The sequence below is a fragment of the Oxyura jamaicensis genome, chromosome 2 (assembly GCF_011077185.1).
Source record: "Oxyura jamaicensis isolate SHBP4307 breed ruddy duck chromosome 2, BPBGC_Ojam_1.0, whole genome shotgun sequence".
In the NCBI taxonomy this organism is placed as follows: Eukaryota; Metazoa; Chordata; class Aves; order Anseriformes; family Anatidae; genus Oxyura; species Oxyura jamaicensis.
In genome coordinates this window covers 104,785,856-104,799,583 of record NC_048894.1, presented here as the reverse complement: position 1 = coordinate 104,799,583, position 13,728 = coordinate 104,785,856, and the positions used below count along the sequence as shown (strand labels likewise).

General features: G+C 38.2%; 1 protein-coding gene across 12 annotated transcripts in view; it reads left to right on the top strand.

Annotated features, from left to right (window-relative positions):
* Positions 1 to 13,728, top strand: part of GREB1L (GREB1 like retinoic acid receptor coactivator) — a 131,171-nt gene that overhangs the window by 97,001 nt on the left and 20,442 nt on the right. For all 12 annotated transcript variants that reach the window (XM_035316641.1, XM_035316639.1, XM_035316640.1 and 9 more), the window contains 7 exons: positions 3,874 to 4,200; positions 4,983 to 5,111; positions 5,720 to 5,854; positions 8,397 to 8,594; positions 9,959 to 10,139; positions 11,718 to 11,910; positions 13,379 to 13,512. In XM_035316641.1, coding sequence (XP_035172532.1) covers positions 3,874 to 4,200; positions 4,983 to 5,111; positions 5,720 to 5,854; positions 8,397 to 8,594; positions 9,959 to 10,139; positions 11,718 to 11,910; positions 13,379 to 13,512 — 1,297 coding nt within the window. The remainder of the gene's footprint in view (positions 1 to 3,873; positions 4,201 to 4,982; positions 5,112 to 5,719; positions 5,855 to 8,396; positions 8,595 to 9,958; positions 10,140 to 11,717; positions 11,911 to 13,378; positions 13,513 to 13,728) is intronic.

Here is a 13,728-nt window from a genome sequence, read left to right as displayed (position 1 = left end):
GCTTCTCACAGCAGTCTCTTTCTTAACTTCTGTATTTCGAAAGATACAGTTTATTATAGAGGTGTGTGAAGTAACTTTTGTGAAGATCACGCTGTTTTTCCTCAATTGGATTTCTGTTTGGGAAGCTGTAATACATAATGGTATGAAATGTGCAGACATTTCAAAAGAAGTACAGCTGGTGATAACACTATAATCTGGGGAGTAAATGCACTCTGTCTAGGTTTAACCCCTGTGTTCTTCTGCTTTGCTGGTCTCTGCTGATGCAGAACTGTTATAGACAGGAAGGAGGCTATCTTCTGTGTTGTAATGCCCTCCGTGACCTGTTTGCTTTATTTATCATTCTCTGCTGGGAAATGCCCTTAATAGTCCATTGTATGCCAGGTTGGAACAGACAAAGTGTTTCTTTTTCTTTATTGGGTGAATGTTTTTCTCTTGCTGTTCTCTCAGAGGGCTTAAATTTGTTATTTGAGTTTTTCATCCTCGGTGGAAAGTTTGTAGAGGCTGCATTTTAAAACGAGCTGCCTCACACAGTTCTGGATTGATAGAGGCAGCTTGCAAATTTCCTTCAGGGAATCACGCAGCAAGCTGGTACAGCATTTCCAATTAAAAATAGATGATTTATTGAATCTCATGGAGTCAGTGAACCACATTCCATAAGCAAATCCAGCCTTAAGGGGACGTTCAGTCTTGTCTTCGCTGCAAGCTAGAGCAGGCCTTGTTCAAAGCTTCTGGAGCTTAGCTGAGCTATGTCTAGGAAGCACTGTGCCTTCAGCATAAAGAAGTTGCCATATTAGCAGGTGTTGAATTTGGCTTTGGGTACTAGCTGTTGAAAGCTGGGCAGTTTTTCTCTTGGACATATGTGGAGTGCGAGATGAAATGAGGGGGCAAAGTAAATAAGTTTTGAAGAACATGGGGATCAAAACATGGCACAGGTTTTCATCTTGCTCCAAACTTAAAACTGTGTGAATCCTGACAGCTGTAGCCTTTATCCCATATTGTATAATCAAAGGAGATTAAAGATGGAGGGCAGTCATGTTCCCAAGTTTTTGACGAGGAGAAAAGACAAATTACACACATAAATCATCAGTTTATTCATGTGAGCCTTTTTCTTGAGTAAGTAGGGTTAAAAGCTATTATTTCTTCCAGAGTATATTACAAAAGAATAAGATAAGGGCAAAGATCAAAAAAAAACAGACAGAAGAATGACACAGCCTGAGCCTTGCCTAATTTTTTCAGATCTCACTACTTGTGCAAAACATTTTTGTGTAAGACTGTACATGATTGCAGCTCATACAGGCATTATTTATAGAAGTGCTCCTATTTGGTAATATATATGTGTATCTATATACAATATAGGAGAATTCCTTTCAGTTTCCCTGTGAGACCAGACAACACTGTTAATTGTGGGATAATCCTGTTATGTTTTCTGAAACCAGCTGAGCAATCTCACAGTGGTGTTACAAATCAAAGCAAACAAAATAAGTAGGTCCATGATACTTCCATTTAAAACCAACTATGAAGACTATTCACAGTTTAAGCTGTGACTGTGGGCCATAGTGTCGCAATAAATTCCGCCAACTGATACAGGAATAACTAAAAAACTATCATGAGGAGTGTTTGATTTCAGTGCTTTTTACAGTCTACTGCCTTTGCTTACTCGGATTTCACATTTGTTAACTTTGACAGCATTCATAGCGAAGTATTCTCAAGCTTTATTTTTGTACCTCAAGTTCCCATATTTGCCACATGGGTTATATGGGTTCTGTCACTTGTAGTCTTCTGCTTTTTATTACTGCAGTATTGTTTCCAGCAGCACTAAGGTCTGTGTTTTGTTTTTTCAGATGGAGGAGATTTCTGGATGCTCTGTTAACTACTGGTCTAGAATTATAAAATCATTCTTTATTCTCTCTTGTTGTGGGAATCACTTTGATTTCTTTGAATTCTTGTTGCCGAATCACTTTGACTATGCTTATGCTGTGACACCCAGAGGTCTTTGTAGCTTCCATATCTGAATGTGCATGCAAACTCAGTCTATGTCTTCTGTGGAAGGGATATGTAGACACCCATACCTCAGGAGGTCAGGAGGTTGTTCTAGCAATTCCCCCAGTCCCAGATGGTTGGGGCACACAGTGGAGTGTGTCTGCCCAGAAATGGATGGCATTTGAACATGTCTTAAACTGTAGGTGCTTCTGGAAGCATAACTCTCTTAATAAGGTCTTCCTCAGATGTGATTTTGTATGGTATTATTCCTCTGGCAGTTCATTTTCTGAAGTGACAACGATCCCTTTGTGTACTCATTTCTGTAGAGAAGCTATCAGATCCTCTATTCTAACTTTGACAGATACCTGTTACGTATTTATGAAACTATTTATAATCAAACACCTATCATTTTGTCTTTCTTCTCAAATGATCTCACTTCCTTTGTTTTTCTGGATAATCATTGTGGGGAAAGATTGCCACTAGTCAACTGTGGTATTAAACACAGTGCTAATTTCAGAATATTTCCTTATCAGTGCCTTTCTGATAACTAACTTTATTTTGAAAAGTTTTTCTCTTATAAATCATCACCTTAGAAAGGAAAATGTATTTCTAAAAAAAAAAAAAAAAGATAATTAGAAATTTAGAGCTATACCCAAAACTCTCAGCAATGCTTTATAGGCCGTAATGTCCATGCATTAAATGAGCTTAATCAGAACTTCACAGCAAAAGTGTAAGCAGCCTTGCATTTAGAAATCTATAGCTGTCCTGCCATCCTATGGAAATTGGGTGAAGGCACCCTCCATATTTACTTTTCAAAAAGGCAAAATGACAACAGGCAGCAATTTTGCATATTACATACTTGGTTTATTTACCCATTCCCTGCCCTGCTTCTCACACAATTTTTCTGCTTCCTTTTTTCACTGCTCACTTTGTTTCTTTTCTTTGGCCCTGAAAGAAAACATGCAAACAACAACAAAAAAAAACACAGCATTTCACATATCACTGGTATTTAACTCCCCCTTTTTGTCATAGAAAAGCAAACTGCTGAAGTGTGAAGCTCTCTGCTTTGGCACTGACATGGGATCTTGGCAATTTAAGCTATGGTTGCTTTTTGCTCTGCATTCATGAATATTCTTCATATGTTCCTGAGCATCTTTGACCATGAGATAAATCTTATCAAGCAAAATCTTATTTAAAGCTGAGCTGGGGGACTGATGCTAAGATAGTGTAGCTCCTATTTCGATTTTCCAGTTGAAGTTCATAACACAGTTTACAAACTCTGAGGAAGGTAGATTTAAAGTTGTGTGTATGGATGCTTCTTAAAATTAGAAGTTTGAAAATTTGCTAAATTAAACCCTAAGAGAAGAGGTTAAACCTGTTTGCTTGTATTTGCTTAGTTTGCTTGTATTGCTTAGTTTACGTGTATGCATGATGAGAAAAAGCAAAATGAAGACCAGCTGACAGGCTTTGTTCATATTGCGTGGCTGTGATTAGACTGCAAGGGTGAGCATTTGTGTTTTCTGCTGTAAAGGCATATGGAGGCTATGTGATTAATCCTTCTGTTCCAGGCAAAAGCCACGTATTTCCTCACCTTCTTGTTTGTCCCACCAGTTTTTGAGGGTAGAAAAGCTAGGAATAAAAAGGAATACCTTATTGTCAGAAAGAAAATAGGATGGTGAAAGTATGGTATGGGGGTGGGGGAGTGGGGGCTTCTAACATGAAAAAGGAAGAATATGCCGTGTGGGTAGATATCCACTGAGCAGGGACTGGGTTTTTAAATGTAAAAAATACAGTGAAGGAGCTTGTCACATCAAGACAGACAAGAGATTAATCCTGTTTCAATAACATTTTGATATGAGATACTGTTCTCCTATTTGTTTGTTTTTAATGTAGGTCCTGACCAGATACCCCTGAGGGAAGAATTTGAGCAGATCATGTTGAAAGCTATGCAGGAGTTCACTCTGAGAGAGCGATCCTTGCAGATGAGTGCGCAGTGCATCTCTGTGTCGCCAGGTCAACTCCCTTGGCTTGCTAGGTTAATTGCAAGTGTGTCCCGGGACCTGGTGCACGTGGTTGTTACCCAGAACTCGCTGGCAGAGGGCATCTCAGAGACCTTGAGGTCTCTCAATGAAATGAAACATCAGCAAAAGCTCCCGGATTATGTAGTTGCAATTTGCGCATCAAAGATAAGAGGAAATGAATTCTGCGTAGTAGTCCTAGGTAAGTACATTTGCAGTACACTGTGAGTGTTAACGGAAATTTGCAGAATGCATTTTCTCAAGACATTGCTTCAGCTTTTAAATTTCCACCTTTTGCATCCCTTTTGTTCTTTTTATTCTCCTTCATATTTTTACACTGCAATATCACAGTACTATTCCTCCATCAAGACTTGGAGTACTGATGTCCATGAGGACCTAAAAAACCAACTGTATAGTAGTCATTATGGCTTCTTGAGAGGTCTGAAACTTCAGTGGAAATCTTAGAAAATATCTTGGAGTTACCCAGTAGCAAATGTGTCTGTCTGTCCTCTGTTTCATGTAGCAGCTGTGCCATCTTACATGATGGGTACTGGATTGACCACAGTCTTCTGCAGATCACTGTAAAATAGAATATGCTTTTTATCCTTTTTACCGTGTTGATTTTCAGATTCCTCAGATAAATTGGTAATATTCTTTCTTTTTCCATACTTGGGATAATTACTTTTTCATATTTAACCAAAATCCTCCACTCCATCTAAGGTACAGACATTTATTTTGCATATCATTTGTCACTCAAGTGTGCAAACCTATGGACAGTGGCTGGCAAACGATGTGCTAGACAGATATAACTGTTCCTCCTGTCTCTAGCAAAATAGGTTTGAGATTCTCTCCCAGTGTGTTGGGTAAAGGCAGTGGAGATCCATAACAGAACATCAGCGTGCCCCTTACCTCTAGGATGAAAACGTTGTGTTCACAGTGCACTGTATTAAAGATTGATATTGCTTTTCTTCCCCTCTTCTCCAGGTCAATATCAATCTAGAGCACTTGCAGAAAGCATGCTTACCACCAGTGAATTTTTGAAAGAGATCAGTTATGAGCTCATCACAGGGAAAGTTAGTTTCCTGGCATCACATTTCAAAAACACATCTTTAGGTAAGTAAACCTAAGAAACAGAAGTTCCAGCAAAGAAAGTGATTGTGTCTTTTTTTTTAGGGTCGGTGCTTTCTTCAGTTCTGCAGTTAAAGCACACATGAATACAGTTTTCCCTTTTTCACTGTGAAGCATCTTTTCTTTCCCTTCATGAAGTGAGTGTAAAGGAGTACTCATCCTTCACCTGTGCAGTGGGAATTATTTATTTTTAACATTTTTAGCACTGTTTGGACTGCTGAATTTGACAGGAGGACATCATTCTTTGTTTGCACTTTTAGCACAGGTGTTAGAAGCTGCTTTGTAGCGTGTTTCTTTTTGTAACATCTGACATCATCAGATGTAAAGGCACAGAACTAAAATTATTCATCTTTTTTTTTTTTTTTCCTGTCTTTCTATCTTCCTTTTTCTTTCTTTCTTTTCTTTTCCTTCCATTTTTTTTTTTTTGAGTTTATTCAACTGGCAAATTTCCCGGCCCTCTCTTCTCTTTATTTCCAGTCTGCTGCCCCTTCACAGATTTGCCATCAGCCATGTGAGAACATCTGTATGTCGTGTTATACATCAGTTATCTTAAAGTGCTTCCAGATAATTTGGTGTTGTTAATTCTTAACTAGGTGATGATTTGGACAAGCTGTTAGAGAAAATGCTACAGCAGCGAGGGGAAAGTGTCATTATTCCTTTTAATGGAGATGTTAGCGAATGCGTATCATCACAGGAGGCAATTGCCATGGTTTCTACACAAGAACCAGGTAATGTTATTTTACGTGGAAGATGTGAAATAAGTGTGTAGTTTGTTAAATGTCAAAATACATGTGCCTCAGAAGAGTCTGAAGGCTGTAGTCAGTGTGCCAACCTTCAAATATTAATATTGCCATCTGGATGTAGAAATCCATCAGTCTCCTGGACAGAAAACCTCAGTAGCAACTTCAGCAATGTTTTTCCCCCTAACTTTTATAATTTCAAAGTTAAATTACGTGACCTTCTGTTCTGCACAAAGCAGAGTAGAGATGTCAGTGTGGGCTCATCTTACCCTTGTACAACTAGAAAAGGTATGTAACCTTATGTTCACAGCAGAGGAGAACTGTGTTCTCCTTCTGATCTCCCCGGGTGTCCTCCTGTGTCTTAACTTTCGATATTCCTCTCTTTCCACATGTAGAATGGTAATAATATGTACTATGCAGCTATGCCCTGGGGCTTACTTTTTCCCAGTTTTTGAGGAGAGGGTTTTTAAGATATTGGAGTGAGTGTGCTAGGCAAGAGTAATCTATAATTTTCTTACTTGATATATGTATTACTCAGCATAATGTGATGAGATACTTAGGTGCATGGATGAGCTAGGAGTGTCTACCTAAAAATGCTAATTATCATTTTTCCCATTTTGGAATTCTTTCATTATTTAGAGTTTTAACCACACTTTCCTTTTCATATGACAGTAATGGTAAAAGAAGATACATTGAGCTGCTGTGAACACTGAGATTCTTTTAGGTCTAGTATTAAAGCAAATTCAACCTCCAATAAAGCTTTGTTTTCCCTGTGAAAGAAAGGTATGCTTCTGACTCACATTAGTTAGCTCAAATTAATCATCTCAGGGTTAAATCTGAATGAAAACAAGGTGGTTTATAGTCACCAAATGGATCAGAAGATCCAAGTAGGGTGGTTGCCAGAAGAACAAGCCTTGAGCTTCCACACAGGATTAATTTGAAATTATAACAATCTTTTGATATTTTTATTATTATTATTGTTATTTTATTTTTATTCTTACCATGTAATGATGTGCAGTGGTGCTTTTTTAATCCTTCATGTTTTTTTTTTTTTTTCAAAACAATTATTTTGAGCTAGTCTTTTTGAGTCTTTAAAATATGGCTATACGGTGACTTAAGCTACAGGGAAGCTGCCTGATTTTTTTTTTTTTTTTTTAAAAAAAAGGGAGGTAAGTCTCCTGGGCAGTGAGTGGGACCTTTCTCCCAGAGTAGATCCACAGGAATGAACAATGAAGCAGGTCTGAACAGGAGATAAGCACACACATGTATGTCTTTATAAAACTAATGTAGAACCATTAAGGTTGGAAAAGACCTCCAGGATCATCTGGTCCAACCATCCCCAAATAACCTCAAATTTTCATGTAAATTATAACATTTTTAAGAGTGGTTTGTTACTTGAAAAAAACAACTGTAGCTCTTGTGTATTAAATTTGTATTAGATCTGGATTTTTATTTTATTTTTTAATGATAAACACTGTTCATCAGGATTTAACCCAGTAGAAAAACTGGTAGAAAGAAAAACTGTAATGGAATTATAGTAAATCCTATTTTACTGTTGGTAACCTGCAAGCTGAAAACGTTCAGGGGCTGGTTAAACATGGATTGTCAGGCATAGAAATTGCCTACTGGAAATACTGAAAATAGGAATATGCTTTTTCTTGCAGGAAACAGGAATGTTCTTCTACATGCCTATAAAAAGTCGAGTCCCCCAGTTCTCTGCAACTAGTATATTGACACTTACTAAGCTCAGTTAGATCTGAGCCTAAAATTTTGTTAAAAATCAAGAAATCTTCAAACAAAGAAATGCTGTACCCCCCAAAATCATTGAGATTTATTTCATAAGTGTATTGCTTATCTTCCCTTTGCAGTATATGTAAGGATAAGACAGATAGACACATGGCTATCTCAGTGCTTAGAGTGGGGCTCAAGAAATCGGAGTAGAACTGATGTACAAATGAGCTCCCAGCTTTCCTGCCACCCTGCTAGAATCTTCTTGGCAGGATTATCAAGGCAGGCTCAGTTTCCTCAGGTTAATAGGTGTGGTAGGTCTCCTCCCGTGGTGCCCTGAGCACCATAGCCTCAGCTGATTCTCCTGGCAGGAGTGGGAGAGGGAAGCTCCTGAAGGAGAACAGCAAACTTCAGCAGAAGATTAGGGAGATGTAGATAGCTCCAATATATGCATATTATGTATGTGTCGGTTTGTTTAACGGATTGCATTTCACTGTGTTGGCATTGACATTCCTTGGGCCGCACCCTTAAAAATACTCAGAAAAACTTAAAGCACTTAAAAATGGGCAGTACTGTACCTGAGGTCGTCTGACAGATAATCACATTTTGATCAAAAAGAGGAAGTTGACATTTGTGATTTGTACCCAGCTTTCCAGAGTGTTAGGATTTATTCTGGTGAGTGATTTTTTTTTTTTTTTCTCATAATAGAGGGTAGGCTATTTGGAGGGTCATGTATATTGGGGGGTGGGAAAGTAAACATGTTTCTTGTTGTGTTTTTCTTTTTCAAACACGCACACTCTAGATTTGGATGTTGATACCTTCCAAATTTACCAGCCACAGCTTACAGTTGCCAGAAAGCTCTTGTCCCAGGTTTGTGCTATAGCAGACAGTGGCAATCAGAGCCTGGACCTGGGCCACTTCAGCAAAGTAGACTTCATCGTTATAGTTCCCCGTTCAGAAGTCCTGGTGCAGCAGACCCTGCAACGGATTCGACAATCAGGTAAAAGGAAGGGGAGGAAAAAGAGACTGATAAATCAAACCCAAGTATGTGCTTGCCATTAAATCATCTCTGATATAAGTGCTCCTATATGTGTTTTGCATCTCCTGCATTGGCTCCATTAGTTGGTATCATTGATGTATTCAAAACATCTTCCCTTCGTAAACTAGGCCCAAGCTGTACAGCAGAAGTGGCAAAAGAAATTGCCATATTCATACAGATCTGAGGAATGTGTGACTTGAAGAAATAATCCAGCTGACAAGAGAGAGGAAGGATGAGCGAATGCAGTTGTTCAGATCTTTTATTCCCTATGATTGCTAGTGCCATTTGTTCTAGGTACACTTTGTGCATATGCTCTCATGTAGTAGCACAAGCATAAGTGCAGGTAAATTTACATAGGTAAATGAGCAGTACACTCACATTAGCAGACAGTAATTGCCATACTGGTTCAGGTAGTGAGTTCTTTTGTTGGGTTCTGCATCTTACCACTGCTGGTACCAAATACATCAAGAACAAGAAAGTTTTAGTGTCCAGGTGATAGAATATGTCCCCTTTGAGAACAACCCCTTTTGTTGTTTTGTTTTGTTTTGTTGTTGTTGTTGTTGTTCCATTCCTTGTTTCTTCACACATTTTATTTACTTAATCATGTGTCTTAATGCTGCACATTAAACCAGGGGTTGTCTGATGCTTGTTATCAGTGTTTCACACTTATTTTACTTTTTTTTAAGTGAGTGGTATCCACTTTACATTTTACATAATCTTTAAAATGATTAAGAGCCTGGCAAATAGATAGTTGACCCACATGTCACTGTGGTTTATTGCTACTTCTTTAATTCAGAAGGCGTTCAAAGCTATATACATCTTGCCTGTTTTAGGAACATGATGGCAGTTTGTCATTACAAAGAGTGCTGGAGAGTATTTGTGTTTTATTGACATCTGGATGCTAACATTGAGGCAGAGGCAAGGCATGAAAAATGATATTAGAGTTAGTTTTACATAAATTTAAGATTTAACTACTTCTGACTGTGCAAGGTTAATATATTATCTAATAAGGGGAAGTTTGGCCTAGTATCGTGGAGCACAGCCAACTGAGCGCTGCTCTGGTAGTTTTTGTGGATTTTTTTTTTCCTTTTTGGTAATGTGAAAAGTTTTTGGAAGGTATTCAGACACTTCTTGTAGGAAATCCAGAAGCGAAGAAGCAGATGTCAATCTCCACTGTGAGAGAAAATGCGTTCTGATAATCTTCTTCCTGAGGCATATCAGTGATTTGGCTAAGTTGTGATATTGGCAGACAATACCTACAGATGACAATTAATTATTGGATGTACTCAGAGGAAAAGATTGTTTTGCATTCTCCTTTTTGGTAGGTGTCCTTGTGGACTTGGGCCTAGAAGACAATGGAACAGCGTATCAGAGAGCTGAGAAATACGTGGTTCGGCTGGACAATGAGATTCAAACCAAATTTGAAGTTTTCATGAAACGAGTGAAGCAGAATCCATATACGCTGTTTGTTCTGGTTCATGACAATGCCCACGTAGATTTAACAAGGTAGGTGCTTTGATATACTGAAGGAAAACAATCCGCTTCCAGTATCTTTCTGTTAGGTATTCCAAAAGACTTACCACTTAGAGGTTCCTCTAGGCCTAAGGCATCTTGTTCCTCAAAATCAGAAGTTGTCTTCTTTATTTGAGCCTGATAAATAATTAACTAGTTAGTTAGCTAAACATGATTCAGCTGAAGTTGGATGAGACTAGCTTCAGATTTTTGTATCCCTAAAAGAACTGTTCACAGGGGTAAGAGCTATGGTACTGAAGTACAGGAAAAAGGGTTGAAATTTGCAACTTTCTTTGCTCCTTTGTCTTTTTCCTATTTCCCTGTTTTTTTTTTCTGTATGCAAACCTGAAGCTGTCTCATGTCCTCAAACTAGCCATGTTTTAAGTCCTGCTTTTATCCTTGATGACCATGTTGCTTTTATTATGAGGAGGCTTACATACATTTAATACTTTTCATCTTCTGAAAAATGCCCTAGCTCCTGTAAGGAAAGGATTTAAGAAACTGTTGAAGTTGGTCAGTGTCAGATCTGCACAGAACAACATATACACATGTGCAGAAACATTTCCTTATGCTGAATCACAACTTTACTATTGACAAAAAGAAAGAAGTAAATAAATAAATAGTTCTGGTCTTGTTTTGTGAGTAAACTGAGGAGAAAAATTTTAATGTGATTTAGACACGGTGCATGGTGCGTTAGGTTGTGGAACTCATTTGGATAGCAGAGATAATAAACTACTTTCCTTGAAGGATAGCTAAAAATAGATAAAAGCAACCTTCTTTGTATTTTATCCTCCCATTGTTTTGTTATACTGAATTTGTAAATCTTGTTTATCATAGAATCATAACATGGTTTGGGTTGGAAGGGACCTTAAAGATCACCCAGATCCAAACCCCTGCCATGGGCAGGGACACCTCCCACCAGACCAGGTTGCCCAAAGCCCCATCCAGCCTGGCCTTGAACATCTCCAGGGACGGGGCACCCACAACTTCTCTGGGCAGCCTGTGCCGGTGCCTCACCACCCTCATAGTAATGAATTTCTTCCTAATGGTTAATCTAACACTACCTTTTTTTTTAGTTTAAAACCATTATCCCCTATCCTATCAATATACTAAACTATCCTGTAGGCCAAAGTGATTCCAGGAGCTGGAAATCATGACAGCAGGTTCCCGGTCTCTTAGAAAAATGTATCTGCCTGGAGAATCCAGTGGATTTTATGAACCTGTTACTCTATCCTGACCCCACAACTCATGCAACAGTGTTCCTCAGTAAGAAGGACATCAGCTTTGGCTTATTTTTGGTTTCCTCTGTCTGATGATCTTTTAAATTGGCACACTAATTCAACTTCTTACTTTCAGCAGATTTTGGTCTTTTATTTAGTTTTTTTCCCCTGTTGCCTTACTCTGCCCACAGAGAACACTCAAATTGTTTTGACATCTTTCACCCTTTCAAAGAGCTTTTTGGTCTGTGATTCTCAGTGCCATGGTCATTTGGAAATTTTTCTGGAGGAAGAGAGTAACCCATTGAATCTCAGGATGTCAGTAAGGCAATTCTTTGCATTCTTATTTCTGCAGTGCCATTTCAAGTTCCCTGTCACATGGTGAGCCTAGTCATGGTCTGGCTGATAGAGTTATTAATTGCAGGGAGGTCCTTGAAGCATTCAACCTCCTTGTTCTTCAGGTCAGCTCTTTTCCTTACGCCTTGCAAACGCAGCAGTCCAGGATCAGCTCTAGCAATGAGGTACATTGGATACAATTTGATACTGTGGTAAGTGTTTAATTTATAATTTTAATTGTGAATCTTAACATTGACTCTACACCTAACAGAATCTAGCAGTTACATGCATTGAAGCAAAGTGTTAAAAGGAAGCTCTTCCTCTGTGGGAGTTTGTTCAGTCAGGCTTAGCTACTGGGATGGTGACAGTAGAGGTAGCATTGACATTTAGGCCCAGGAATTTCATGTTTTCCTCTATCCAGTCACATACGATGAGTAATGACTTCTTATGCTCTGGTCAGACAAAGCTATGTAGACATGCCTGAAATCTCTGGAGCTGGCTCTGCATTTTAAAGCAGTCTAACTTTTGACTGTAAGTGGTATGTCATATAGCCTGTCAAGTCTATTCACAACTTTTCAAATGTTAATAAAAATGGTGCGCTGAGTTAACAAGTTACGGTGTCGTAAGTGCCATCACTGTGCAGACCAGAGGTGAGAAAAGTCACTTCAACATTCTGTACCATTACCTTTACTCACCATTTCAGCCAGCTGATTCTGAGGATGTTTTGTCTACCCTTGCTAAAAAATACTCCTTTTTCCTTTTCTTTGTTTGAAAAAAAGTTATATCAAGTTTGGCTTTAATGCGTTGAGTGGACCATTGGTTTCTGTATTTTAAAATGTTAGCTGGAAAAAAGGTAAAGTTAAAATAAAATTTATTATTTCCATAAACTTCCAGCATGTTAACAGTCAAAGAAAATAGTGGAAATGAAGGAGTGAATGAATAGTCGAAGTTTGCTTTTTGGTTGATTGTTAATACAAGCCATTGTGGTGATGTTCTGTAAAACGGTCTAGACATTATTTTTTTCCCAAAAGTCAAAAATAAACAACTTCAGTCTTCTGATTAAACAGATAATTCACAGAAAAGGAGGAGATTGTATGTGATTAATTACATTCCTAATGACCACTGGTGATGTAAATGCACTGGAGACCATGCTGTGCTTCCAGCAGGCACCTCATGAGATTTCAGGCAGTAAATACTCTGCCTTTCTGATTGCTGTCAGCAGATTTACGTTCCAGCAAAGAAATGATTAATTTCTGTTCGTCATTAGAGATGTGTAGAATCTGACGATCAAGAAGAATTTTTGAAATGAATAATGCTTCTGTTTTCAGGTTCTGCTTTAAATAGAAATGAGGTTCTCAGTAGATACGAAGCCAGAGATAGGGAGTCAGAAAAGAATTAGCAGGATTCTGAAAAACCACTGCAATCAAAGGTAGAAGATATATTGAAAAATTTGAAAGGACCTACACGTCTTTTCCTAAATGTAGACAAATAGTAAGTTGTGATAAACAATTCAAATGTTATTATATTCTTTGAAACAAACCAGTAACATCGTTGAGGGAGAAGAGATGAAAGAAAGGGTACTTTGCTTTAGAAAACACTTTTCACTTTTTTTAAAATGACAAAAGAAAATAAAATTGTTTCCAGCTTTTCTTATATTTTTGCTAACTCTGTATGGAACAGGATGACACTGCAGGTGAAGACAAGCTATACTTTGGCTTGAATGAATACAGCAAATCTCTCCAATGGGGAGTCACAAGTCCTCTTCTGAGATGTGATGAAACCTTTGAAAAAATGGTCAACACGCTTTTAGAAAGGTAAATAGGATTCTGTTTAATTGGGATCTTAAGGGTACAGATATATTTATGAGCCCCATCTGAGGCAGATGAAGACATGATGACATTTGATGTTGATCTGGGGATCCGTAAAGTATGTGCAATTTTTATTTTCATAACAACTTTTGTACTGTTGAAGAAGCAGGGGATGTGCTTCATTTGTTTATGGAAAGATTAGGCCCATGCAGTGGCAGTCCA